Below are 26,928 nucleotides of genomic sequence, written 5' to 3'. Positions count from 1 at the left end.
TCCATCATGAATACCTTTATAGTACAAACAGCCTCATTCCTCATATCTAATTGAGTTAATATGTTCACCAGAATGGTTCCTTAAGAAATGGCCTGTATCAGCTTACTTCTAAGTCTCCAAGCCTCTCCTTTTCCTGTGCTTTATTAGAATATTTAAAGAAACAATCTTCTCCATCCTCCTTTCAATGATATTTGCAACAGACATAGGAATGTGGTCCCTCTAATATCTTTTTATGTAAATTTACACAGAGCCCCTTATTTATTTGCCCAGGAAAATTAACACATGTGCTAGATAGGCATGAGGATTTCTAAATCTCAGGAGGAAGACTGGTAGTAGGGTGTTTTAGTAAGTTGGTTTTTTTTTTTAAGCTTTCAGATGTACATCGTAATATATTTCAAATTCTGTATAGATTACATCATGTTCACCACCCCAAAATTAATTATAGTCTATCCCCTCACATGTGAACCTAATCACCCCTTTTGCCCTCCCCCCTTCCCCTATAGTAACCGCCAATCCAATCTCCATTGCTATGTGTTAGTTTGTCATTGTTTTTATCTTCTGCTTATGAGTGAGATCACACAGTATTTGACTTTCTACCTCTGACTAATTTCACTCAGCATAATACCCTCAAAGACCATCCGTGTTGTCACAAATGGCTGGATTTCATCATTTCTTATGGCTGAGTAGTATTCCATTGTGTATAAATACCACATCTTCTTTATCCATTTGTCCCTTGATGGGCACCCAGGTTGGTTCCAAGTCTTGGCTATTGTGTATAATGCTGCAATGAACCATAGGGGTGCAAGTATCTTTATGCGTTTGTGTTTTCAAGTTCTTTGGATAAATACCCAGCAGTGAGACAGCTGGATCATATGGTAGATCTATTCTTAATTTTCTGAGGATACTCCATACTGCTTTCCATAGTGCCTGCACCAGTTTGCACTCCCACCAGCAGTGTACAAGGGTTCCCCTCTCTCCACATCCTCTCCAGCATTTGTTATTTCCTGTCTTGTTAATTATAGCCATTCTGACTGGAGTGAGGTGATACCTCATTGTAGTTTTGATTTGCATTTCCCTGATAACTAATAATGTTGAACATCTTTTCATATGCGTGTTGGTCATCCGTATATCTTCTTTGGAGAAATCTCTGTTCAGATCTTTTGCCCATTTAGTAAGTGTTTTTTTTTTTTCCATGGCAATGCAAGGGTAGTTAAAGCCATTCAAATAAGGATACACAGTGTGTTAGTCTATTCCTGGGACAGGAGATTAAGCTTGGAGGAAAGGTTTATTGATTTAATTATTCTGGTTGCTGTCCCTTATCCCAAGTCACTCTCTGTATATTATCATGAGTATTGAATACATAGTATAAATAGGTTTATGTCACTAAATTTTGAATAAGGTATAACAGGCATTTGAAATATGAATTATATTGTATTGAATTTTGATCCTAACAACCGTATAAAGTAGCTATTACTCTTCCAGTTATAAAGGTGAGCAGACTGAGAGGGTTAAGTAGCTTGTCCCAGGATTGGAGACTGAAGAACCCACATCCTTAACCCAATGCCACGTTGCAGAACCCCTGACAGAAATGTGTTTATAACACAAAAGTGCATACACATTAGTGATATGACTAGATTTATGAGATGGTTCTAACCACAAATTAAGCAAGACGTTGTTACATATAATTCTCTGACCCCAAATCCACAGCAAGATAACATCACCTCAGACCACCTCAGTTGTCTCCGTTATCAGTTCCTGTTCTGGGAACCTTCCCAGAACACCCTCCTCCAGGCCTTCTCCCAAAGGCATGTGTCCGCTGGGCAAGAATGCTGGGACCTTGTGCACCAATGCATTTCTGAAGAATTTATGCATAAATGATTGACAGATCAAGTCCTATATTAATTTACTAACAGCACTGGGAAATTAAGTAAATCTTAGTAAAGTTAGAAATCCCTTCCCCATTTATATTTTATGAAATCTTTTAAAGATGTTCACGAATTAGGTTTGCTTCAAGTCGAGCCTCCCTTAGGAAGAAAATTAATTTTTTTAATTGTCACTCGCTTTAAAAAAAAACGACAAGCAAAAGGAAATCTGACTGTGAGGGGGGTTATATAACATGAATAACATCTATGCATTCCAGTCTTACATACCACCCCATTTCTCTAAGTTTCTCAAGAGTAAGAATACGCTGTAACATCATGTATCATTTAGAGTTGGGTGTCACTGATTTTACTGATTTCCTCTATGTTTGAAGGGCTGAGCAGCTCAGGAAATGTGATTTCAGGTAAATCACTAGCTGTGGCCAGATTATCAGGAGGAAATAATGTCTATAGAGAAATACTTATTTTCTAAGCATTGCAGCCCCAATTTCAGTGATCAAATGAAGCACATGGGAAAATATTTTAAATATCTGTAAAACTGAAGGCCTGAGCTCCTGAACACTGTGTCATCCTCATGAATGCATCTAGATCAGGAAACCAGTGAAAATATCAAGTTATGGGTATTTGAAATCAGTTGATAGTCACAACCACACTGGCAATTCTCATTGTGTAGTGATGGTATCCAAGCCCCTGCAAAGTGTGCCCAGTGTTTAGAAGCCGTGTCACATGACACATAGTTATATTTAGCATATAAAAGACAATAAATATGGCAGCTAAACTTGGGTATTTGAGGACCAATGTGTGGAAGTAGGCTAATTAGGTGGCTCTGTCAGCAGAACAAGGATGGATGACTGGAAGTTCTATGGAGAAATGTATGTATAGAAGAAAGGACTTTGAAATGATTGACGCTGCCCAATGGTGAGCAAGGGCAGCCTTTCGAGGCTGGCATGGTCATGAGTCTGAGGCTGGAGACTTCCTTGTTGAGAATACCCACGTACCAGAAACTCTTGTGTTGGGTAGGAGATTGGAAGTCCTTCTAGTTCCCAGACTTGGTTACTTGTTGATTTCCAAACCAAGACTGGAAAAGCTGGTGAAAATTATGCCAGCCTAGCAAAGGGTAAAGTTTATCAGCCACACTGAAAGTCCAACTCCTAACTGCAAATTCTTCTTATTCAGGAACACAGTACCATGCAAAAGTTACACTGCACGCAAGTTGACAAAATCGTGGCACAGTATGACAAAGAGAAGTCGACTCATGAGAAAATCCTAGAGAAGGCAATGAAGAAGAAGGGGTAACAGTGTTTATTTCCTTCTGGAGGCTTCTTGCCTTTTTATGTTTTGTCTTTTCCCATAGTTCAGCTGCCCGTTTAGGGCAAGGAAGAACTTAATCTTGACTGTGTTTTCATCATTAAAAATGATTCCTGGAAAAGAGGAGACTCATTCAGCTGAAGGGAGTGATGGAAGTAGAAAAGGGAGCTTTATTCAAGTTCTACAGCTGTTGGTTAATGACGTAATAATTATGTCTCTCATGGGTTTGCCGTTCAGGTATGTTTAAGGTGAACAGGGGGAGAAGGAAGGACAAGGTAAAGTTGAGTAGAGAAAATTAAAAAAGAAATATTTTGTATAGCCAGAAAATACATAATAAGGTTGATGCACCTGAGGAAAAGAATGCAATCTTGATTTTTAGTATTATAAGAATCCTTAGCTTATGCCAATAGATAAGACTGTTGAATAAAACCTATCATTGCCTTTACTGTGAAGGATTTTGTCTAGAATTAAGCCAGGAGATTGTTTCCATAATGCTGCAAGCTCACTGAATAACAGACTAGAGGGAAAACATACTCAGTGCCAGCCATTGAGAAGTGTTAGATTTGATGAGAGACCTAGCATTTTTAGAATAATGCTTCTCTCAGAGACATTCTCAATTAATAATATAATGAAGCATTCTAACTTAGACCATAATAAATCAGAGCGTATATGTTGAAGACAGAGGCTCAGGACTTATGCTGGTTTCACCAATCATATGGATAATTCAAAGGAAAAAAAAATAATCACTGAAATAAGCAATAATGGTTGCTGGGAAATTGCCTAGTATATATTTCCTGCTCACAATAGAATAAGAAGCAAAAATTACCCTGTGATGCCAAGAAATGCTATTTTCTCTCTTGCTGGCATTTGTAAAAGACAAAAATTTGGCTTTACAAACAAAAAGGATTAAAAATTCACTTCAAGGCTGAGGACCTATTTTCCAGTCTTCATTCCAAATAATATTTTATTGAATAAATGAAAAATAGCTTGAAGAAAAGCAGAAACCAAAATGGAAACTGTGACAACAGACCCTTCCCAATGAAATAATTGTTAGGTCTGAAGTGTCTCTTTGTGAACTGGTTGAATTGAGTAATCATGATACAGATATTTTGTAAGGTGTGTGTATTACTTGAAAAACTGATGTTGCCCAATGAGGTATGGCATCCTATGTTTGATGAACAGATTGTCTTCATCAGAAAGCCTTGAAGCAAAGGCCCGTGAGAATGGGAAGATATCTAACATCTGGCATGCATTTGCAATTTTCCATTTTCAGGGGAAGTAATTGTCTTGAAATGAAAAAAGAAACAGAAATTAAAATTCAGACACTGACATCAGATCACAAATCTAAGGTAAGAAAATGCCTATTTTTACAGCAGCAACTTGCATAAGATACTTTGTAATTTTTTAGAAGCCATATGCATAGTATAAATCAGAAATAACAGTAGCCTGGGGCCAGTCTGGGAAGCCGAGGGATCCAGGGGTCCACATTTGTTCCAGACTCACTGGCTTTACAAAGAGCCATTTCATGGAACATTTTTTTCTTCATCTGTAGAAATATGCTAATAATATCCAAGTTGTCTGCTTCAGAGACGTCAAATGAAACAATAAATGGACTAAAAGGAAATACTGTATAAAATACAGAATATGCTTCCCTATAGAAGTAACATTAAACATATGACAGAAAACCACCCAAATTGTGGATTGAGTAACTCTGATACTTGCTCCATCCTAAATTTGCTGTGGAAATTAGAGATGAGAAAAAAATCATGAGTTGACATTCTAGGAGATGAGCTTCATTACTCCTATTTCCCAAAAAACACAAGAAAATGGGAGCTTAGGGGACCTTAATTAAGTTTGTGGACATTTAGGGCACTAAGCACTGAGTTCCAGTCAAGAACACAAATAATTCTTCCAGCAATATTGGTTAGAAAAGGAAAGAAAAAAAACTTTTAAAGAAAGCTCCCAGCTATAGCTTTTCGTCAAACCAGCCAGCCTCCACATGTGTGCTTGCAGCTCCATCATCCGGCTCAGTGACCCTCCACATACATGGGCCAGCCATGCTGTTCAAGCTGAAGTTCTCCTTGGTGCTTTGTGTGTTGTGTTTGTTCTGCCTCAAAATCTATAGAGGCAGTGTGCCACGTGTCTTTGAGAGCTGTTCCCCACTTTCTCTTTCTCTCTTCTAAACTAGAATGTTTGAGAAGTAATGACTGAGCAACATGCCATGATTTTTAGATGCTTTCTATAAATGGGATGGTAGAAACCTTCCAACTGTACCAATTTGCTTTTGCTGCATAATAAACCATGCCAAAATTGAGTGGCTTAAGACAACTACCATTTATTAGCTCACAATTCAGTGGGTCAGAATTTGGGCTATACTCAACCGAGTGGTTCTTCTACTGATTTTTTCTGGGTTCATTCCTGTGTCTCCAGTCAGCTGGGATTGATAGCCTTACTCAGATATCTTGTGGTAGGCTGGCTGCTGGTGGCTTTTTCCTACATGACCTCTCATCCTCCGGTAGGCTGGCACAGGCTCCATCACAAGGTAGCCTCAGGGCTCCAGGCATAGCAAAGGGTGAGCACTTCCCAAACCTTTGCTTGCATCACATTTGCCCCTGTCTCATGGCTAAAGCAAGTCTCGAGGTCAGCCAGATTCAAGGAGGTGGAGAAATAGACTCTAGCATCGCTTTCTTCCCCAGCAGTTGTTAGGGTTGACACGATAAGTCACGATCTGGGACTAGAAGAACGCAGAGTGTCTATTCAGACCTGTGGCCTTGTGGAAGGGAAGCTGGAAATGCATGCCGTGATGCAGAGAATTCTGATGGAATCGGTAAAGGAGCCCGAGGCCCAGACAATGGGAGGTGGGCAAGTTAGGCAGTGAAATAACAGATTATGGTTAAATATTTAGAGCTAAAGTGATTAATTTATTTTAATAAGCTATGACATCCTGATTCCCATTTGTTTTTTGCAGGTTATAGGTATTGGTGGGAGGGATCTGAAATACATAACTAATACTCTGCCTACAGTTCATAGCTAATATATGAGAATTCCAGGTGGCACCATCCCCCTTTTCCTACACAGGTCAAAGAGATTGTGGCCCAGCACACAAAGGAGTGGTCAGAAATGATCAACACCCACAGTGCTGAGGAGCAAGAAATCCGGGATCTGCACCTCAGCCAGCAGTGCGAGCTGCTGAGAAAGCTCCTGATCAGTGCCCACGAGCAGCAAACCCAGCAGCTAAAACTGTCCCATGACAGGTAGGAGGGTTCCCGTCTCCGGAATAAACTCTAATTGTTTATAGAGACTAATCGTGTGTGTGAGCCAAGGCAGTAAGGAAAATCAATGTGACATATAATACTGAGCTTTTGTGTATACCATATCATACAGTCAGCGTGAGCAAGGTGAACTGTAAGAAATGGCTTCTGCCATCAGAGGGCTTACAAGTGTTGGCAAGATATCAACACACATGAAAATTAAGTCAAATTACAAATTGTGTATGATATATACTAATAAGCGTTACAGTCTGAAGGAGCTCTGCTGCCTCTGGAGTGGTCGCAGAGCCTTCACAGAATGGTGGGGCTACAACTGGCCTTTGCACATGATCTGGAGTCTTTCAGGAAGAAAAGGCACAGAAGGAGATAAAGAGCAGCCAGTTAAGCTCCTAGAGTTATCGCTTCTGATCATTCACTGGCTGAATGTGGAGACAACTTTCTCTACATGATTTTATTTATCTGTGAATTTTAGAAAGAGGGCCTGATCAAGAAACAGCAGAGAAGTATCAATTCATTTTTCTCTCTCCCTACTTCAGCACACTGAATTTTGCATTTAAAATACTGCAAATGGTGCTGGCCAAGTGGCTTAGTGATTGAGTACATGCACTCTGCTCTGGTGGCCCAGGGTTCACAGGTTTGGATCCTGGGCACAGACCTATGCACTGCTTGTCAAGCCATGCTGTGGCGACATCCCACATGCAAAATGGAGGAGGATTGGCACAGTTAGCTCAGCGACAGTCTTCCTCAAGCAAAAAGAGGCAACAGACGTTAGCTCAGGGCCAGTCTTCCTCACCAAAAATAAAAAATAAAATACTGCAAATGGAGAGCTGGACATTTCCTCTGACAGAAGAGTGTTTATATTGATTACATCTTTTTGTCACAGCTTTGTGGCAGCCTGCTTACTTCTCACTGAGTGTCTACCATATGCCACAGTTAGGGCCTATTGATACACACAAAAGAGTAGAAAATAGAAGCATTATACAAACAAACCAACCAAAAAACTTTTCAAATGCTAACTGCATAAATTATCTGGTTACATTCCCAAATTCCCAACCTTATTTTGGTGGGATAGATACAGCCATAAGAACATAATGTGTTTTTGCCATGGTTTCCCATTCTCTTTTGGGGCCCCTAGATGTGTACTGTGCTGTTTCCTGTGGGATAATCTTCTACACTCTATCCATTTTAAAGTATTCTATTTCATTGTGTAGGTTTAGAAGTTGTCTTTTCTTTCTTCCCTTAGACACGCCCTTGATTCAGTACACAGAAAGGTCTGTTCATCACTCTGCCTTTGACCATTGCTGCAATACCAGAATTTAGATGTCTACCCTTATTCAAAGATACTTCACAGAATAAAACACTCTTTTCTAACCTTTCTTGTAGTTGAATAAAAAAAAAATTAGCCCGCAACAGTAGGCATTGTCCCAAAGAGAAAAACAAAGTAAACCAATTCTGCCAATACATGGGAAGTCATTTGAGGAGACCGTAACTTAATTACTACTTTACCTTAAAAAAAAAAATCCATGGCAGGGCTATTATTCAAAGCAATAGCAGTGTTGAAGCTTTTTCTCAAGCACCCCGTGGTTGTTGGTTGTTGGTTTTTTCCACCATCATGGCTATTGTTCATGGCTGAAATCTTGCCTTCTTAACACTTGTCAGCAACATTTGGTCATTGATAAGTACATGTTGAATGCGTGAATAAAGAAATGGTCAATTTACTACCAAGTTGTGGAAGAAATTGAGAGCCATTTTCTTGGGCCCGGGAGTTTGTGTACAGATTCCTGCCTCTGTGACCCAAAGGTCACTAACTGAAGAACTCTCCGTTCCAGCCTTGTCCATCCCCTTTGATGCGGCGCAAACACTGGACTCCTTGGTGTCTCGTTTCCAGACAGTGCTTCAAGGAGATCTCCATAGGGTCCAGAAAAAATTCTTTGTTAGTAATATTCGTTCGAGTATTCTGAATTGTATACCTCTACTGTACACCTAAATAATCTAAAGATATCAGTCTTTGTCATGTGCACACATGCATTTGCACACACAGTGCACAGTCAACTGTAGACATCCTTTTTTCTACTTCCTGTGCTCATTTGAAACCCCTTAGGCCCCTTCTTGCCCATGGGCTGTCAGAAAACAGGAAGGTCACTTGTGAGGGTTCGAATGTCCTCTCTCTCTCTTCCAGGCCCATCTGATCCCAAAAAACATGAGGCAGAGCTGGAAAATCCTTGTATGTTATGGACAAACATAATGTCTCTTCTTCCCCATCCATCACCATTACTTCACGCTAGGTGGCCCCCTGCCGCAGGGAGAAGCATCCTCATGGATTGAGGCTCCTTCCGTCCTTTTCTCAGAATCCAAAATAACTCAATGAGCTCAATAATGAAAAAAACATGAAGCAAGTCCTACTGTCACATGTGGGATTTGTTTTTTATTTTTTCATTTTTCTTTTAAAGTTAAATATCCATAACATAAAGTTTACCATTTAAACCCTTTTTAAGTATATGCCATTAAGTCCATTGACTGTGTCGTGCAACATTACCACCAACTCTCTCCAGAACTTTTTCATCTTTTCCAACTGAAACTCTGTACCCGTGAAACACTAACGCCCCATTCCCCCTTCTCCCTGTCTGTCTATTTTTAATGCAAAGGGAAAGCAAAGAAATGAGAGCACACCAGGCTAAGATTTCTATGGAAAATAGCAAGGCCATCAGCCAAGATAAATCTATCAAGAATAAAGCAGAACGGGAAAGGTAAGTCTCAGGATGCTCACTGTGGGTGTAGCATCGACTTGAAGACATAGACTCAACAGCGTTTGTGTGTGTACACGCACGTATTCACCTTCGAGATATACAAAACCCTGTGGGTTTTGACTAAGAATTCCGCTATTATAACTGCTCTGAAGATTTATTATTATTGCTGTAGAACAATTTACCACCAGTAAAATAAATTTACATTCAATATATGTTTACTCATTTACACACAAAATTGTATAAAATATGGCATAAAAATAAATATAATTCCAAAATACCCTTCCCGCATTCCATTGAGCCATTCTGCATGCATCTCACCTACTCAAGTGTAAGCCCATTCTGGATGGATCAGCTCTCCCAGCAGCATGTAGAAAGACAGGCTACAGTTGCTGTCCAGCTACCCCAATTTCATTGGTTTTTAAAACACATCTCGGTTATTAACCATAATGAGTAATTTTAAACTTGAAATGTGATAATGTATAAAGCATAATACCATCTAGTGCATTCTCATGCTGAAGTTTTGTTGGATTAAATATGGCTTGGAATTCATGGGCCAGCAATGGGATATGGAATTCCACAGTAATTTGACCTGGAAATGAATTGCCTTTTCAACACTTTGGCTAAATTTCCCAATTGACGCGGAATGTCATATGTGTCTCTCTAGAGAGATTAATACTCATTTTAATCAATGCTTATTTGTACTATCATGTTGTGGTATTTTTGGGTCTTTTTTATTTAAACAAAGGGCCATCCTCTGGATCTTATTCTCAGACAAGGAACTTTTTTTAAGGGCCTTATATATGTAGAAATGACACCATCCACTTTAGCTCAAAAACATAAAATATTACAGCCATAACAAATCCTCATTAATTTGAACTATTTTAGACTCTCCAAAGTGAAATATAGAACTCAACATAATAAATGTGCTAATTATTAAATAGCTCTTAATCAATTTTTTAAATATGTTGCAACATGGACTTCAGTCCTGTTGAGGTCAAATTATCTTAAATTCTGAGTTAGTAATAACTTAATTAGCAATGTCTTTTAATTTCCTTGTTATAACTTTGTATCCAGTGGTAGGTGGTTCTAAACCATCTATAAATGGCTGGTTTTTCCAAAAATAATTTCTCTATGCTAAATAGCTACCTTCTAAATACACACTGTGTGTGTGTGTGTGTATCCACCTAATCAACTACTGAGAAATAAAATTAAAAATTTATAATCAGAGAGCTAAGAAAGACGTAGAAGCTGAAAAACACTTCTAGTCTTGGGTCGAAGAAGACATTTCAACAGAAATTACACAATATTTATAACTGGATGACAATGCAGGCACTGTTTATCAATGTGTAGTTAAAGTGCACAGCAAAAGAAACAATCAACAAAGTGAAGCAACATATGGAATGGGAGGAAATATTTATAAACCATATGTCAGATAAGGGGTTAATATCCAAAATATATATGGAACTCATACAACTCAGTAGCAAAATAGCAAAAAAACAAATAATTCAATTAAAAAATGGACAGAGGATCTGAATAGACATTTTTCCAAAGAAGACATACAGGTAATTGCCAACAGGTAATTGAAAAAGGCTCAGCATCACTAAGCATCAGGGAAATGCAAATCACAACCACAGTGAGATATCACCTCACACTTGTTAGAATGGCTATTACCAAAAAGACAAGAGGTAACAAGTGTTGGCAAGGATGTGGATAAAGGGGACCCCGGGTACTGTTGGGAGGAATGTCAATTGTACAGCCACCATGGGAAACACTATGGAGGTTCCTCAAAAAATTAAAACTAGAACTGCTATATAATCCAGCAGTCCCATTTCAGGATATATATCCAGAGGAAATGAAATCACTATCGAGAAGAGATATCTGCACCCTTGTATTCATTGCAGCATTATTCTCAATAGGCAAGACATAGAAACAACCTAAGTGTCCATCAATGGATTAATGGATAAGGAAATGTTTTATATATATTATATCTATGTATAATAACATAATATATATGAGTATTATACAACCATAAAAAGATGGAAATTCTGCCATTTGCAACAACATGGATGGAACTGGAGGGTATTATGCTAAGTGCTAAGTGAAATTAGTCAGACACAGAAAAGACAAATACTGTATGATCTCTCTCATACATATGTGGAATCTAAAAAAAAGCCAAACTCATAGAAACAGATTAGAATGGTAGTTACTAGGGGTTGGAGGCTAGAGGAATTAGGAACATGCTGATTAAAGGGTAAAAACTTCTGGGGATCTAAAGTACAGCATGGTGACTATAGTTAAAAATATGGTGTTATATGCTTGAAAGTTGCTAAGAGAGTAGATCTTAAATGTTCTCACCACAGAAAAGGAAGGTAGCTAAAGTGATATTACAGTGAAAATTATAGCCTAGATGCTATATTTTTAAAAGAAATAAAAATTAATGAGCTAAAAACTAAAAGAGGATATGAAATTAGAAAAACAGAGTGAACCCAAAGATCTCAGATGGGAAGAAATAATAAATTTAAAAAGCGAAAAGTATTGAAATAGAAAACAAAAAGCAATAGAGAGTATCAGCAAAAACAAAAGCTTGTTATTAGAAACAAATAGTAAAATCAGTAAACCTCCAGCAAGACCGATCAAAAAGAAAAAGAGAGAGAAAGCACGAATTAGTAATATTAGGAATGAAAAGGGAAATAACTGCAGATACAATAAATAATTTTGAAAATCAAGACTACAATACTACCAATGAATTTGAAAACTTAGATTGAATGGACAATTTCCTAGAAAAATGTAAATCTCTAAAACTGACTGACACAGGAGAAAACCTGAATAGACCTATAATAACTATTACAGAAATTCAATCAGTTATAGGCCTATTCAGTCATGAAGAACACTCCACCTCACCAATAATCAGGGAAATGCAAACTGAAACAACAGCATGATGCCATTTCATGAAATCAACCAGTTAACACAAAAGTGGGAATGTCTGACAATATACAGAGTGGGAAAACGTGGAGAAAGGGTAGCACCCAGATACTATGAATGGGAGTACAAATTAGGACAAGGGCTTTGGAGTAAAGATGAAGTTGTTCATTCCCTACCAACCTGCAAGTCAAGGTATGCAACCTGGAGGAATCTTCCCCCATATGCACAAGAAGATATGCCCTGCATTTCATTCATTTCTTTAGTCACCAGATACTTAGTGTGCCAAGTATTGCAGGGCCCTATGCACCAGATCATCGTAGCATTGTTCGGAAATAACCTACTTTTCACTAATGGCAAAATGGAAATATTGTAGTCTATTCATAAATGGAAAAATCCATACGGCAGATGAAAATAATGGAATAGTTTGAAACATTGCTATACCTCTAAAACATAAGGCTAAGTGATAAGTTATCGAAGGAAACCCAGACTATGTTACCATTTAGGTAAATTTGGAAAACATACAGAACAATATAGTCCAGCAGCATCCACATCACCTGGGAGCTTGTGAAATGCAGAATCTCAGGACCGCCCTGGACCTGCTTAATCGGACCCTCTGCCTGGCAATCTGTGTTTTGATAGTATCTCCAGGTGATTTGTATGCATGTGAAAGTATAAGAAGCACTTGTATATATTACATGTGGACATATCCATGTGTAATAAAGATATTAAAACATGGATGGGAAGGTCCACCCAAATTCGGAATAGTGGTTAGACCTGGAGAGAGAGAAGGGTGAGAAACAGAATCAGGGAGAAGACAAAGGGGGCTTAATTATATCTGTAACACTTTGTTTCTTTTAAAAATATGAGACAAGCATGGCAAAATATCAGTATTGACTAATCTGAGTGATGGCTACACAGATGTTATTTATATTTTTCTTGGTACATTGTATGTTTCAAAATTCCATAATAAAAATAAAAAGGAAGTGATGATCACATCCAGATAATTAACTGGAATATAACTCTTTCATAGTTAATATTATGTGAATTCCATTCGATGTCATACCAACTGTCATTTGTACCTGTTGCTTTTAGGCGAGTCAGGGAGTTAAACAGCAGCAATACTAAAAAGTTTCTGGAAGAAAGAAAGAGAGTAAGTATTTTATACTTTTCTTGGCACTCTTCCTTTAAAAACTGTAAACAATAACTCATCCTTAGATATCAGACTTCTGGCTCATTTGCTTAATTTGATTTTTCTGTACATTAAACATTCTAATCGCTCCCTGAAAGCTAAAGTAATCTCTCCTAAAGTCTTTAAGGTAATTATTTGGCACCATTTTATACAGAAAATGAAGCCAGGTTTTAATCATGCCTAAGTACTCTGTTATTTTCTAAGATTTTGGCAGGAAACATCTTCCCAATAAGAATTATGGGTTTAAACTCTCCTAGTTTTCAGCTACTTTTATTTCTTTTTTATTATTATTATCTCCCTTACTTAAATGGTAAGCTTACTAGTCATTCCTCATCCACAAGTTTTAAGATTACAACCTGAAGTTCATCTGAATTTTCTTTTTTTTTTGGCAGCTCGCAATGAAACAGTCCAAAGAAATGGATCAGCTGAAAAAAGTCCAGCTTGAACACCTAGAATTCCTAGAGAAACAGAATGAGCAGGTATTTCACCTAAAAAGCATAAAAAAAACGTAGGCTGCCAGCCAGCTTTGGGAGGCAAATGCCACGGCCCACAGTGACCCTTCTGCTACAGCCAGTGACCTGAGTAGTGACATGGAAAGGTGGCTGGAAAAATTTGGTGCCTATTACTGTATTTTCCCCAATTCATCCAACATGAACTGAAAGTATTCTTTTTTGAAGCGGGAGAGGAATGTGGCCATGGGGAAAAAAGAATCAAAAGTGATCATTTGAGATTATGGGGATTCTAAGAATGACATTACTGAGAGGAGAAAACAAAGGTTATAAAGGACTTCTCCATTTTCATTTAGAGTTTTATAATTTGTAACCTAGAAGCAAGTGATATTATATTTAAGAGCAAACGAGAGAAAGCACCTATTTTCAATCTCAATCTAAAAATGAAGTTATAAAACTTTCTTAGGGCTTACAAGCAGGACCTAAAGTCATGAGCCGCCGTAATTCTACAAACCCCATAGAGTGGATGCCATACTCTGGGTGCGTTTTCCCAGCAAGGCAAAACACTAAATTAAAAAGTACACGCAAATAAAAAGGGTTATCCAAAATCCAACTGTTTAGTGAGGCCATCAGGCATATACCAACACCAAGATAAATGGATGTTTACCTAAAGCGGAGGGCAGGTGGGCTCCATCGCAAATGGGCTGTAGCCCATCAGCCATCCACAGTCTCATTTCAATGTGATGGAAATGCCTCTAGCGTAGATAGCCAAATGACCCTCAGCTGCAGTTTAAAATTCAGTCTATCTCAGTTCAAATTTCGCTCTTCAGATATAGCTGTTTTGGAAGTTGTTATTTCTAGATAATTTACTTCCATCTAGAAACTATAAAGAGGTTTTGATGAAATACATACTTGTACTACATTGTTCTTTCCTATTTCCCTCCATCTATAAGGCAATCCTATTTAAGTATATTTTTCAGACTAAATGGCTTCCGTTGAAGAACACTTAAGTAGGAATTACACTAAAAGGTACCTTTGCGAAAATAAAACCATAAAATCTTTTTTTTGTATTACAATTGGGTAACAAATCCAACTTCTGGTTTCAGATTCTTGACTTTTTAGTGGATAGAAGTGTTATTCATCAACATCCTTCTGAGTTATGTTTCACATTTCCTTTTTAGCTAAATGCTTCTATTCATGAACAGTCCACAGATCCCCAGAGGAACAATAGATGTTTATTGTCCCATGGGTCCAGTTCATTTGACCAACTCATAGATACATCACGTTCTGGTGCAAGTTACCTAGCTTATGTTTTTGCTCTTAAAGCACTGCTCAGAAAGTGTTCCTGGGGAGAAAATGACAATATGAATAAGGCGAAAGCCACCGTCTCCAAAACATTAGAATCTACTTCAGTGATTCAGGGCTGGGTGGGGGTAAGGCTGCCTTAGAAGAAGGCACAATGAAGGTAAGGCACAGTGATGTTTCAGTTAACTAAATTAAGAAACTACTTAGAAATTGTTGTGTTGCTTAGCAACAAGTTTGACTAAAGAATATAAATGTGCTAAAAATGACTCATCACTACAATGGTGGTGTGTTTCAGAGCTAGAGAAGACAGTTACCTAGTGGTTTTGGTCTCAGAACCAAAGTACACAATAAAAAAATCACTGTGAACTTTTATCCCCATACATGGATAATTCAAACAGCACTAGAGTTCTTGCATTAAGATATTGGATTAGTGATAATTGTACTGATTTGACCATATTGGAAGGATAGTGGCTTTTTGTTCCAAAAATTCATATAATGCCTTTCAATATGTCATAAGTAATGTCTACCACCCACAACTGATACTTGGAGTCACAGAAGCTTAAGAAAGCACAGAACACGAGAAGGCTTGAGACTTGATGAAGATTTAATGGGATTCAATGAAAAGAAATTCAAGATATATTGATGCTTCCGGCAAATGTAGAATGTGGACTTGAATTTCTGTGTTAAGCTTTGCTTTACAAATATGGCCTCTTCCATAACGAATTTAATCCCAGATCTTTCTAATACATAAATATATATATATACATATTTGGAATTTTAAAAGTCAGAGAGCTCTCAATTCACTGTTACTCAGTGTGTGAAAACACTGTCTTAGGCACAGGGCAAAAGATACAAACACTGACTCCGTTTTTTCCCTCCTAATAGGCAAGGTCTGGAGCTATGTAGGAGGGCTCCCTTCATGACCAACTAAACCTTTCATTGGCAGAAAACAGTTCCCTGTCTCCAGACAATCCCAAACTTTTATAACAATCACCCAAACCATTGTTAAACCCCAAGACTTTTTCTGTTTCTAAGCCAAAGATAAATTAATGTTAACATTCCCCCTTAATCTCTCCCTTTATGGCTTCTTACTGCTCTCCTGCCATTCTACACTATGAGTGCTCCCAGTCGCCCCAAAGCAAAGCGTGGAATGGATTTACTTAGTTAACTAGACCAGTGCTGAGGGCACTGGCGGAAACAACTCAAGTTTTAATATATTTTAGTCTTGATTCTGGATCATAACCTGTGTCCTTTTTAAGCCACCTAATGGCCTTGTCTACTTGGTCAGCCAATTATTCATTTAAAACCCTAAAGGTCAGGGATGTTTTTCTGATTTAATTTTCCTGTGGACCTCCCAGCCACACAGTATCTCATCCTTCTTGATGTGTACCATTTCAAACATTCACAGCTCCATGACTGTCACACCCAAGTTTTAAAAATTGATTCTTGTCATCAGTCCTATCATTTAATCAACAGAGGTGAGGGGTCTTCTAGAGGGAGGGATCCCTGCTCACTGCGGCAGTACAGAGGTGCAGTCCGGGTCAGTAGGCATTGGTTGTTTGTTTTGTTCTTTTTTTCTGTTGAGGTCAACTCGGGGGAAGTTTGTCACTGATGTTTTATTCTTAGCTTTTTGCTTTTCTGTATATGGTTTTGCATTCATTTCTCAAATTCACTTCAGTATTCATTTATTTTATTTGTTTTGTATGTATGACTCAATTTTGACATTACTATTTTTGTACAAACAGCTTTTGAAATCCTGTCATGCAGTGTCCCAAACGCAAGGTAGGACTGAAACTCTGATAAGCAAGACATTGCTTTCCTTCTCCACTATGTCAGTATCCTCGGTGCAGATCCATTTATGATTCACATCTGGTCATAACTAATTAATATCTCAAGGGTTTGGAGTTAAAAGCTTGATTATTTCATGCTTGGATTTCTGATATAATATTGAAATCGAAATGCCCAAATTCCTTAGAGAATTATTTCTGACAGAGTTTTAGCCAGCATTACCCATTGCAGACCTGGAAAACTCAAGTCACGCTAATGCAGACAGAGCCAGGCATCAAGAACAGTGACATATGGTTGTCATCCGAACTGGCCACAGCTAAGGCTGGGTCACAGAGTCAGCTCTCCCACAAACATTAAAGTGACTGCAATTAATTTTTAAAGCACCCCACTAAAAGTTCATTGGTGGTTTTTAATGACAGAGTTATGGTCTGCGTGCAGAACATTATACGATGTTATTACACAATGACTCTTGTCATGGTTTCTGCTAGATCAGGTCTGCCAAGGACCCTAATCACCCCTCATAAGTAAAGTGACTGTATAATTGATTGTCCAAACCAGGATAGTTTTGAGAGTGAAAAGGGGCACTGGACTGCTTACTAGCCAGGACTACAGGCATAAGCTGGAACAGTCTCTGGCAAATCGGGATGAACGGTCATGCTCATATGAGAATGTGGCTCTTGGAATAATCTTTTAGTGTCATGTGATTCTTCCTTCTAAATTGTGTTCGACATTGTCTTTAAATGCTAAAGGGGAGAAGCATAGGGAATCCTTTATTACTATTATTGAACATAAAAGTATTTGATTTCCAGAGCTAATAATGTTTCACTGTCATCTCTTATAAATACTGTTTGTGTCATAGTTTCATGTTTGTATATTTTTCTCCATTTCTTCATTTCTCTATTAGAGTATTACTATACTTTATGCATAAAAAAATCTGGGTAGAGGGATCCATCCTTCTCAAATGTAAGCTGAAAGATAGTATTCTTTGGTGTTATTATATCCATCCTCACCAAAATGAAATTGAAAACCAAATATAAAAATCAGAAGAGGAAATAAATCACTATGGTCCATGGGTTAAACTAATTTTGTAACAGGACTTCATTTGGGACATTCAGATACCCATATATGATCCCCAGAGTTGATCAAACCCTCCTACTGACCTTCCATGTAGTTGGAGTACCTAAGCAGACACGAATAGTAACATCAGAGCACTTCTGAGTCCTTCTCTGCGTTATGCCTTTGTATATCCATGTTTCTATTCTTAAATGTCCTTTATTTCAAAGTGGTGTGTCACTAAAAGAGGACAAGGGAACTTTATTGTTCCTCCAAAAGATATATGTGTTGATTGGGCAAAAGCATTTAATTGGAAAGTAAGAGTTGAAATGAACCCATAGATTTTCCCTCATTGCTAAGCAACTGTTTGTCACCAGAACCTGCCCCGCATCTGACACCTCTCTACCTCCCAAACCAGCTGGTTGTCTTCGTGACAGTCTTAATTCACAAGATTGAAGTCACCATGGCTTCCTTCCTGGGGTAGCCTATAACAAATTAATTACCGCAGAGAAGTGAAAGCCCATAGGCATAGTTTTTGGACGATAGGATTCCAAGAACCATACATCTTCCTGTAATGTTCTACTTGCAGGATACTCCAGCCAAACCAATGTGATATACTCCCACCTAAACTTCTGTGTCAGTTAGAGTCTGAGGGAATTACTTTTAATTAAATTTTAGGCTACTTGGGGAATAAATTGTGTACAAGCAACACTTATTCTAAAAGTGATCAAATTATCTATACATAGTCAAGGCAACATGGTAGTCTGTAGAAACTAAATCAAACATTTTGACATGACATAGTCTAAATACCGAGTGACTGGCTCAGCCTCTCTTCAAATGATTTTCCTGGCACTGTGTAGACCAGCCCTTCTCAAACTTTAATGTGCATAAAAATTTCCTGAGGGTCTTGTTAAAATGCAGATTCAGACTCAGTAGGTCTGGGGTGGAGTCCAAGATTCTGCATTTCTTATAAGGTCTCAGGTTATGCTGATACTGTTGGTCCGTGGACTAAACTTTGAGTAGCAAGGACATAGTGACAGCATCAGTTTCATGGGAGAAAAGAGGCCAGGGATGCTACATGCCTTCAGGAAAGGATTTCAACCTGTAAGGCCATGTTTCTGATGTTACAGGCGAAGGAGATGCAGCAGATGGTGAAATTGGAAGCCGAGATGGACCGCAGACCAGCAACAGTAGTATGAAACTCCAAAACGCAAACTGACACAGCAAAAGCACGCAGCATCAAAAGATCACTACCAAACTTCTGGACACAAATTCCATGGAAGAAAGCTGTTGTCCTTTGTGTTTCCTTTTGTGTGTAGACAAGACGTTACCTGAAACCACAGATTTAACCTTTGGGATATTGAATTTCCTTGGCCAACCACAAGTAGCTACAAATCCACAAAACTGACTATTCCAGTAAGGCAGAATTTAACCACTGACAATACAACTTAAACATGTTTGCCATAAAATCCCATCACAAGTCAATGAGCTTGGTGTTCACAACTCTGCTTTGTGATGCTTTAGGACATGTTTGAGCTGCAGCAAAAATAGTGCATTAGCAATTTAATAGCGAGCGCATGCACTAGTAAAAACCCAACTCTGTCTACAAATTCATCAGCAGAAGTGGTGATCTGCTAAACAAATAATTTTGCAGAATTTTTCTACAGCTAAGTTACCTCATCAGTAAGTGCCATGTCTCTACCATGCCATAAGGAGCTAATTTCCTGTAAAAGTTGTGGAAATTATTAGAACCATAGAAAAATAGAACAGTGTACCTGTGCCAAAAGTCATCAGTACTCAAAGGAGAACTCTGTTAGGCACATTACACCTGACCTTGCTTTATAGGAATTGCTTCTGCTGATTCCAGATACTACAATTCACTATTACACCATAAAGATCGTGAAGTGGTTATTGGCAAACGTTTGTAAATGTGACCATGTATAAAGTATTTATACTCCTAATTCACACTGTTATAGAGCAAAATCATCTAAGTATTGCCACATGACAAGACTAGTAAACAGGAATCCTAGAACTATGTTTGCATGATGCACAAGCACCAATTAAGACTAATCCGTGCAGGCACAGTTAACCTAACGCCAAATAAATACTGGTTCAATAAACGTATGGCACAGAATATAATTTGACTATCAAGACTTTTCGCATAATGAAGAAGTCTATATATATGTGTATATGAATTATGTGGGCATTCTTGATACTTCAAGTTCTAGTTTCAAAAAAATACATAACTAATTTAATTTTACACAAAAATATTTATGCAGATTTTCAGAATTTCATATCAGGAAATAACCTTTTTATGTCTGTTAAATATCAAGACAATTTGCTACAGTGTTAATCTGCATGGTCTTTAAGCCTGCTGTAGTTGTGTGGCAGACAGTGCATGAGAAGTATTCCGCTGGGAATGGAGCCATGCCACCGAAGCCAAGAGGAGCGCATGGAAACCCGGTAGTCTAGAACTAATCAGATTACTGATTGTAGGACACAGAACACCAACTGAATTGTTGTATATGCTTGTACAAACTGATTCTGTGTGTTCCTCTGAACAAAGCAGAGAAAATTATGTTACCGTCAATATTGAAACTAAACTTCCAACTTCTCTAATAAAAAATTAAAACACATTGAACCTGTCAGAGTATTTGCTCCCAAGGATGCTTTCCAGTAACGTTTTTGCCTTTTCCACAAATGATCTCTTCATTATTTTCAAAGGAGGCTTATTCATACCCACAACACACTTTTTCCCCCAAGTGACACAAAATAGGCTGATACCGGTTGACTCCCAAATGGAAGGTCCTTGTTTTTCTTTTTCTCATATTTACAATTTGGACTGGCTTCTGAGAAGTTTCTCTGGTTCCACATTTCCTTGGAATGTAAGACAGTGGGGTTACAGTACGTATCTTTCAGCACTAACAGCCCATGAAAAATTATGACTTTAAAATAGCACCTCATTTGGATGGCCAATTTTCAAAGATTCTGAATGGCTCCTCCTCAGCAAATGGAATGGCTTCTTCCAAGAGCTAAGCTCACCATTCTGTAGCCCTTGACTGAATCCATTACTTGCCTCTTTTCTTCTCTGCTTCTGAGAGGTGCCCTTAGTTTTCCCATTTTTCTGATCATTTCTTCACTGGCTTTTCATCCTCCTACACCACCAGAAGTATTTCTGTTCCAGTGTTATATCCAGAGCTTGTTTTTTCTTTCACCCAGATTACTTTCAGTATTTGAGACATCTTACCCGCCGGAAGATTCCATCGTAGTAGGCTTAAAATGTACACACAGCTCAAATGTACAACAAAAGATGTGTTTTATTTTCAATTGTAAGTTCCTATTGCACTCAAATCCTGCACTTTCACTTATGAAAGAAAAAAATCATGCCAATTAAAGTAACCCAGTCTCTTCCAGGTTAAAAAACACTTTCCTTCAGAGGCATATTCAATCATTTCAAAGTCAAATCCCTGTTAGAGTTCCCTCCCCGTCCAAGAGGTCTCCCTGCTTCTTTCCCTAGCTGGCATCTGGGCGTAAGGGGACGCTCCTGTGTCCTCTGGCAGTGGAGAGGAGCATCTGTCTCCCCGCTGTTGCACTGTCCTAACTGCACTGCAGCTCTGCGAAGTGGGCCCTTCCATCCCAGCGTCCCAAGGTCCCTGCTCAGCCCAGTCTTCATTCCAGACTCAGTTCATTCCAGCATTCTTCTGAGATAAACAGGAACTTCTGGATCTTTGTGGGCTGTGGGGGACCCAGAAGTGCTAGTTCAGGTCCATCATTTAAATACCTCCTCTGCCCCTTTGTCAGCTACTAGCGCCATGCTGTTCCAATGCCGTGGAGGTTTCTCCAGGAGGCCTGCAATTTTATAGAGCTATGCCCCAAGAAGCAAGAAGCAAGCCTGCTTTATACTGGGCCCCCAGCCTCTCTGGCTTTCTACTGCATCTTGCCCCCTAGGACTTTTTGTTCCAATCAGGGCACTTGAATCTCAATTCTTACCTTTCTCCCTCTTCTCAGCCCAGAAAGGATATTCAGCTGCCCATTCATGCCAGTTTGGAATGCCCATACAGGACTGTGCTGCTTCTCTAAGGAGATTGTTCTTCTCATTTTGGAGGGATAAAAAGCTTCATGGAAAAGACACCGGATTGCCAAGACAGGGAAATCCATTGGGAGGTCAAATCAAATCTAAGACACCATTGATTATAACATACACCGTTATTTTATATACCATAAAGAATGAAAACATGCTGCCAATTAAACTATGGCATTCCATCCAGTGATTGTAAGACGCATCTCAGTTTCAGAGATGTTAAAATGTGAAAAATATATGTATCTTGGAATCCATGAAGTATATAGTATTTCAAAAATAGTATACAAGTTACATCCCAAGCCTTATGGGAGGGAGTAAGTTTTAAAGACGAGGCACAAAAGAAACATTAGATCAGAAAACCTAACTCAGGGACACTTCTGCAGTTGGGTCTGAAATTTAGCCATGAGCTTCCCTGAAAGCAATTCAAAAACTGAAAGAAATCTTTCACCCTCTCTTCAGAGAAGCTTCTCTGTGTGTGTTTTCCCTTAGCTGCTTCATCCAATCACAGGCCTTCAATTTCTACTTCTCTGCAGTTCTCAAATCTTTAACTTTAGCCTTGACCTTTCTGCCCCTAAGCTATGGTTCTTCCTCTCAAATTTTCAGAGTTAAACAAATGGCCCACATGCACATTGTATGTAATTAATCAAAAATAGAGACCTTTCCTCCATCTGTCCTCATTTGTTTACTTTAATCCATATTGGGCACTAAACCCTGGGGCCATCTTGTTCTGCTTCATTTGCTCCCACATCCAGTCTGTTGATAAAACCTATGAAATCTACCCTAAATCTTGGGAGTTCCTAAATCTCTCGTCCCTTATAACTTCTCTCATTCCTCAGCACCCGGAATTTTTAGTAACTTCCTATTGAATTTCTTTGCCCTTCACATCCCTTTACACACACACACTGATTCATCTCCCAAAATGACAACTCTGATCATATTACTCTTCTGCCCATAAAAGCTGAATTCCTATCCACCACCTAAAGAATAAAGTTGCAATTACTGATATCAGCATTCAGTTCCTGGCCCTTACCTGCCTGCTCACCTAGCCAGTCTGGATTTATCACTGTTCCCTGTTTACAGACGTCTAACACACATCTTTGCTAGCCACATCACGTAATGTTCTGTCCTTACAAAGCAATCTCCAAAAATGCCACCTTCTGAAGCTCCCTCATTTCCCCAAGCAAGAAATATTCTGCCCTTCTGAATTTATCCATTTACACTTTAAGAGCTATTTGAGCATATGACTTTTCCACCAGCCTAGATTAATTTCTTTCCAGGCTCTGTTCATTTGCTTTGTGAAGAACAGGGAGTCAATAATGTTCAAATGACTAAATTATTTTCTGTGAGGTACAGTGAAGGATTGGTAACAGGCTGTGTAGCCTCTTGGACAGGGAATGTCTTTGAAAACCTGAATGAAAGGCTAAAATAAGCTTTCTTGTGCTTTGACTTCTCAATGTCAAGAAAACCAATTTTCCTCAATTCTTATTTTTAGTGTCCTTTCAAAACAGTATGACTATCACAGTGGGCCAAGAGGCACTTAACAGTGTGGACCCATCAACATTAATTGTGACTGTGGAGAGTGAAGAGGGAATGTCCTGCATTATTTCAGTTTTGAGGGTGTCTTGGGCCTCATTCCAAGCCTTCAATAGCTTAGAAGGCCACACTTTTCTGCAACTTCTCCTTGATGCTTTGCATTTAACAGAATCCCAAGCACAAACTTTAATAATTACATCTTTAATGTCATAATAAATCCTGTGTAGTGCCTCTGGGATGAATTTTTATGAGCTATCTTCTTTAATAATATTTCATGAAAATTGTTCTGCTTCATAGGTTAGAATAATGAAAAGATATTAGAGGAGGGAGCAGGGAGATGGTTAAAAATAGCAGCATCATTGCTTTTACATTAAAAGGAAAAATAGGTGACTATGCTTATCTCAATAAATGGTACAAAGCCTCTTTCTCTCCTCTCAAATTACTTTCTTGGAAATTTGGGGCAAGGGACAGTCCCCGAGCAGCTTCATCCTGGAAATTTTGAGAGCCTTAAAGTCACCACCAAGATAAATTTTGGAAAAATCTTCCAAAGGAGTCCAATTTAATATTGTATACCTAGTCACACCATGACCCAACAGCTTTAGGTAAATCAAAATGTACCAAAAATAAAACGAGGGAAAAAAGGATTTGACCCTTGGTTGTTTCTAAACTTTGATATAAAATTTGAATGAAGAAATGTTATACTGGTCCATCAAAATACTTGCAGTTTACTCCTTTCAAGCAATGTATATATCTAATTTTCTCAAAATTTACACATAGCTTTTAACACTATCTTTTGCTTTCCCTTAGAAAAAACTTGGTATTTGTATTAGATTGTGGTGCCCGTGACACAGCATGTTGATCTCTACAAACTGTAACACTATATTGTGAATTCGCTTACATGACCTTGACTATCACACAAATAGTTATACTGGACGTATATTCAGCATTGAACTAACTTTATTCACTGATCAGATTTACTAGGAGCCCACTATTGTCCTCTAGACTTTCAACTAGTTTTTACTAGCAACACACTATTTTTTAAAAGTATATGTAATTATAGTTTTAGGCCATGCCAGTCTGGTAGATGGGTTGCATTAATGGTCCCAATTTTTCATGCCTTCCTGAATCCATGTCCTTTGGTAGCCCTCCTGCCCTAAGTCTGAGCTTGGCCATGTAATTTGCTTTAGCCAATGGGAGAGCAACAAATGACATGGCAGAGGCACATTTTTGTTTCTTCCCTTGGATCTCTGTCACTGCTGTGAGAACAAGTGCAGGCTGTCCTGCTGGTGGATGGGCAAACACAGAGTTGAGTTGCCCCATGCATCCCACCCGCTGACAGCTGATGCATGAGCATGCATCTAAGACTAGCCAAGCCTTTCCCAGACCAGTGGAACTACCCAGGCAACTTATAAATTCAGGAGAAACAGTAAATGGATGTTAGGGAGTCTAAAACTAAAACTAAGTTTTAGAATGGTTTGTTTTGTGACAGTAATAGCTAACTGATACAGCCAAGCCTTGGGAATGTGAAGATAAGAAAACATCATCTCAGAGCTCCAGAGATTGCACTTAATAAAAAAAAGCCACTGGGACCACTGATGGGAGTGGGACATAGTTTTCTCTTCCAATAAATCACCCTGGACTATTAAGCTGCCATGTTTGGTGTCCCTTGCATCTCATTGCGTCTATGTCTATTTTCTTTTGTCACCCTCCGCGGGTCTGTTAGTCACTTTCTCTAACATGGACTGCTGATGCTTTCAACTTTGTCACGTGACATATGCCTCTTTCTTCTTCTTTTACTTCCTCCCTCTTATCCCACCCCCACCCCCTATGTTTTGTTTTTAAACCTTCTCTTTCCTTCCTTTGGACTCCATGGTCAATAAAATTACATCATGTGACAGCCTTGGCTGCTAATATTCACTAGTTGTTTTTGGATTTGTTTGTTTGAATTATGGGTCCTAGACTAGACACGCCTGAAAAATGGAAGGCATCCAGGTAAGTGGGGACTTGCTTTACCACATCACTTTGTCCAATCACATAAAATAGGAAACAGGTATTTTTAATTTAGTAGTCTAGCAATGGAAATATAAAGTATATGGAAGTTACATTGATTTTAAAGCAACATTTTAAAAGAGAATATAGAGGCATATATTAGATATTTCTAGTAGAAATTGTTAAATAATTTATGCTAAATAATATATGCTGAAATAAAATTCAACCATAAAAATATTTTTTATGGCTTGTAAGTCTGTTAAGCAAACATCTGCCTGCTCATCTTATGTTCCAACAATTCCACTCCGAGAGAAATGAGTGCATCTGTTCACCAAAAAATATGTTCTCCATTCATAATAGTAAAACACTATAAACAATTCACATGTACACCAATAGAAGAAGGAATCAATAAAATACGATGTATCCACACAAAGTGCTTACCTTATGGTTCCATGTATATGAAAATCAAGAAAAGGTAATGCTAATCTTGAAGGAGGAGGTCAGAAGAGTGGTCCCTCCGTGAGAACCTTCTGGAATGATGGGAATGGTTTATAGAACTAGTTCTCAAAGTGTACACTAAGGATCTTTTTGTGGACCAATGTGTCCCCAAGAGGCTTTCAGAGAGTCTGCTAGGTCCTCTTGTCTCAAGTCCTTCTCTGTGAGAAGCCAAGTTTTCTTCATATACCTCAATGAAAATGACATCACAACAGACTGAATGAAAAGGAAGATCTCAGATGATTTCTCTGAAGCCAGACATTAAAGAGATTTACAACAATGAAAGCAATGTCACTCTTCTCACCAGTTTTAGAAAATGTAGTTATTGTTATTAAAATATGCTATTTTAATAATATATTAGTTGTATCAACATATGAGTTTATTATGACTTTTTATTGGATTGATAAATATTTTGAATTTCCTCTGTTTCCATTTCTAACATAGTAATATTGACACATAATTCACATAAGAAAAACTTATTTGAGTTTCTTAAAAATTTAAGAGTGTAGGGGCTGGCCTGGTGGTGTAGCAGTTAAGTCCGCACACTCTGCTTCGGCAGCCCAGGGTTCGCTTGGTCAGATCCCAGGCGCGGACCTACATACTGCTTATCAAGCCATGCTGTGGCAGGCGTCCCACATATAAAATAGAGGAAGATGGGCACAGATGTTAGCTCAGGGCCAATCTTTCTCAACAACAAAAAAAGGAGGATTGGCGGTGGCTGTTAGCTCAGGGCTAATCTTCCTCAAAAAAAAAAAAAAGAATGAAAAAATAAGTGTGTAAAGGGATCCTGAGACAAAAGATTTTGAGAACTGCTGGTCTATAACTTGAGCTGGTTGGTGGTTACATGAATGTTTACATAGGTAAACATTAATGGAGCTACGCACTTAAGATTTGTGTACTTTATTGCATGTATGTATCTC

The 26,928-nt window shown here is 38.4% G+C and overlaps 1 protein-coding gene across 4 annotated transcripts in view; it reads left to right on the top strand.

Annotated features, from left to right (window-relative positions):
- Window positions 1–20,546, top strand: part of PLCB4 (phospholipase C beta 4) — a 380,701-nt gene extending 360,155 nt beyond the window's left edge. For all 4 annotated transcript variants that reach the window (XM_046679316.1, XM_046679314.1, XM_046679315.1 and 1 more), the window contains 8 exons: window positions 3,057–3,172; window positions 4,462–4,537; window positions 6,267–6,442; window positions 9,103–9,204; window positions 13,219–13,276; window positions 13,708–13,794; window positions 16,815–16,851; window positions 19,041–20,546. In XM_046679316.1, coding sequence (XP_046535272.1) covers window positions 3,057–3,172; window positions 4,462–4,537; window positions 6,267–6,442; window positions 9,103–9,204; window positions 13,219–13,276; window positions 13,708–13,794; window positions 16,815–16,851; window positions 19,041–19,129 — 741 coding nt within the window. In that variant the 3' untranslated portion in view covers window positions 19,130–20,546. The remainder of the gene's footprint in view (window positions 1–3,056; window positions 3,173–4,461; window positions 4,538–6,266; window positions 6,443–9,102; window positions 9,205–13,218; window positions 13,277–13,707; window positions 13,795–16,814; window positions 16,852–19,040) is intronic.
- The last annotated feature ends 6,382 nt before the right edge of the window (window positions 20,547–26,928 follow it).

This window comes from Equus quagga, chromosome 12 (assembly GCF_021613505.1).
Source record: "Equus quagga isolate Etosha38 chromosome 12, UCLA_HA_Equagga_1.0, whole genome shotgun sequence".
Taxonomy (NCBI): Eukaryota; Metazoa; Chordata; class Mammalia; order Perissodactyla; family Equidae; genus Equus; species Equus quagga.
The sequence above is the reverse complement of the archived record's forward strand: the minus strand, read 5'-3'. Positions and strand labels throughout refer to the sequence as shown.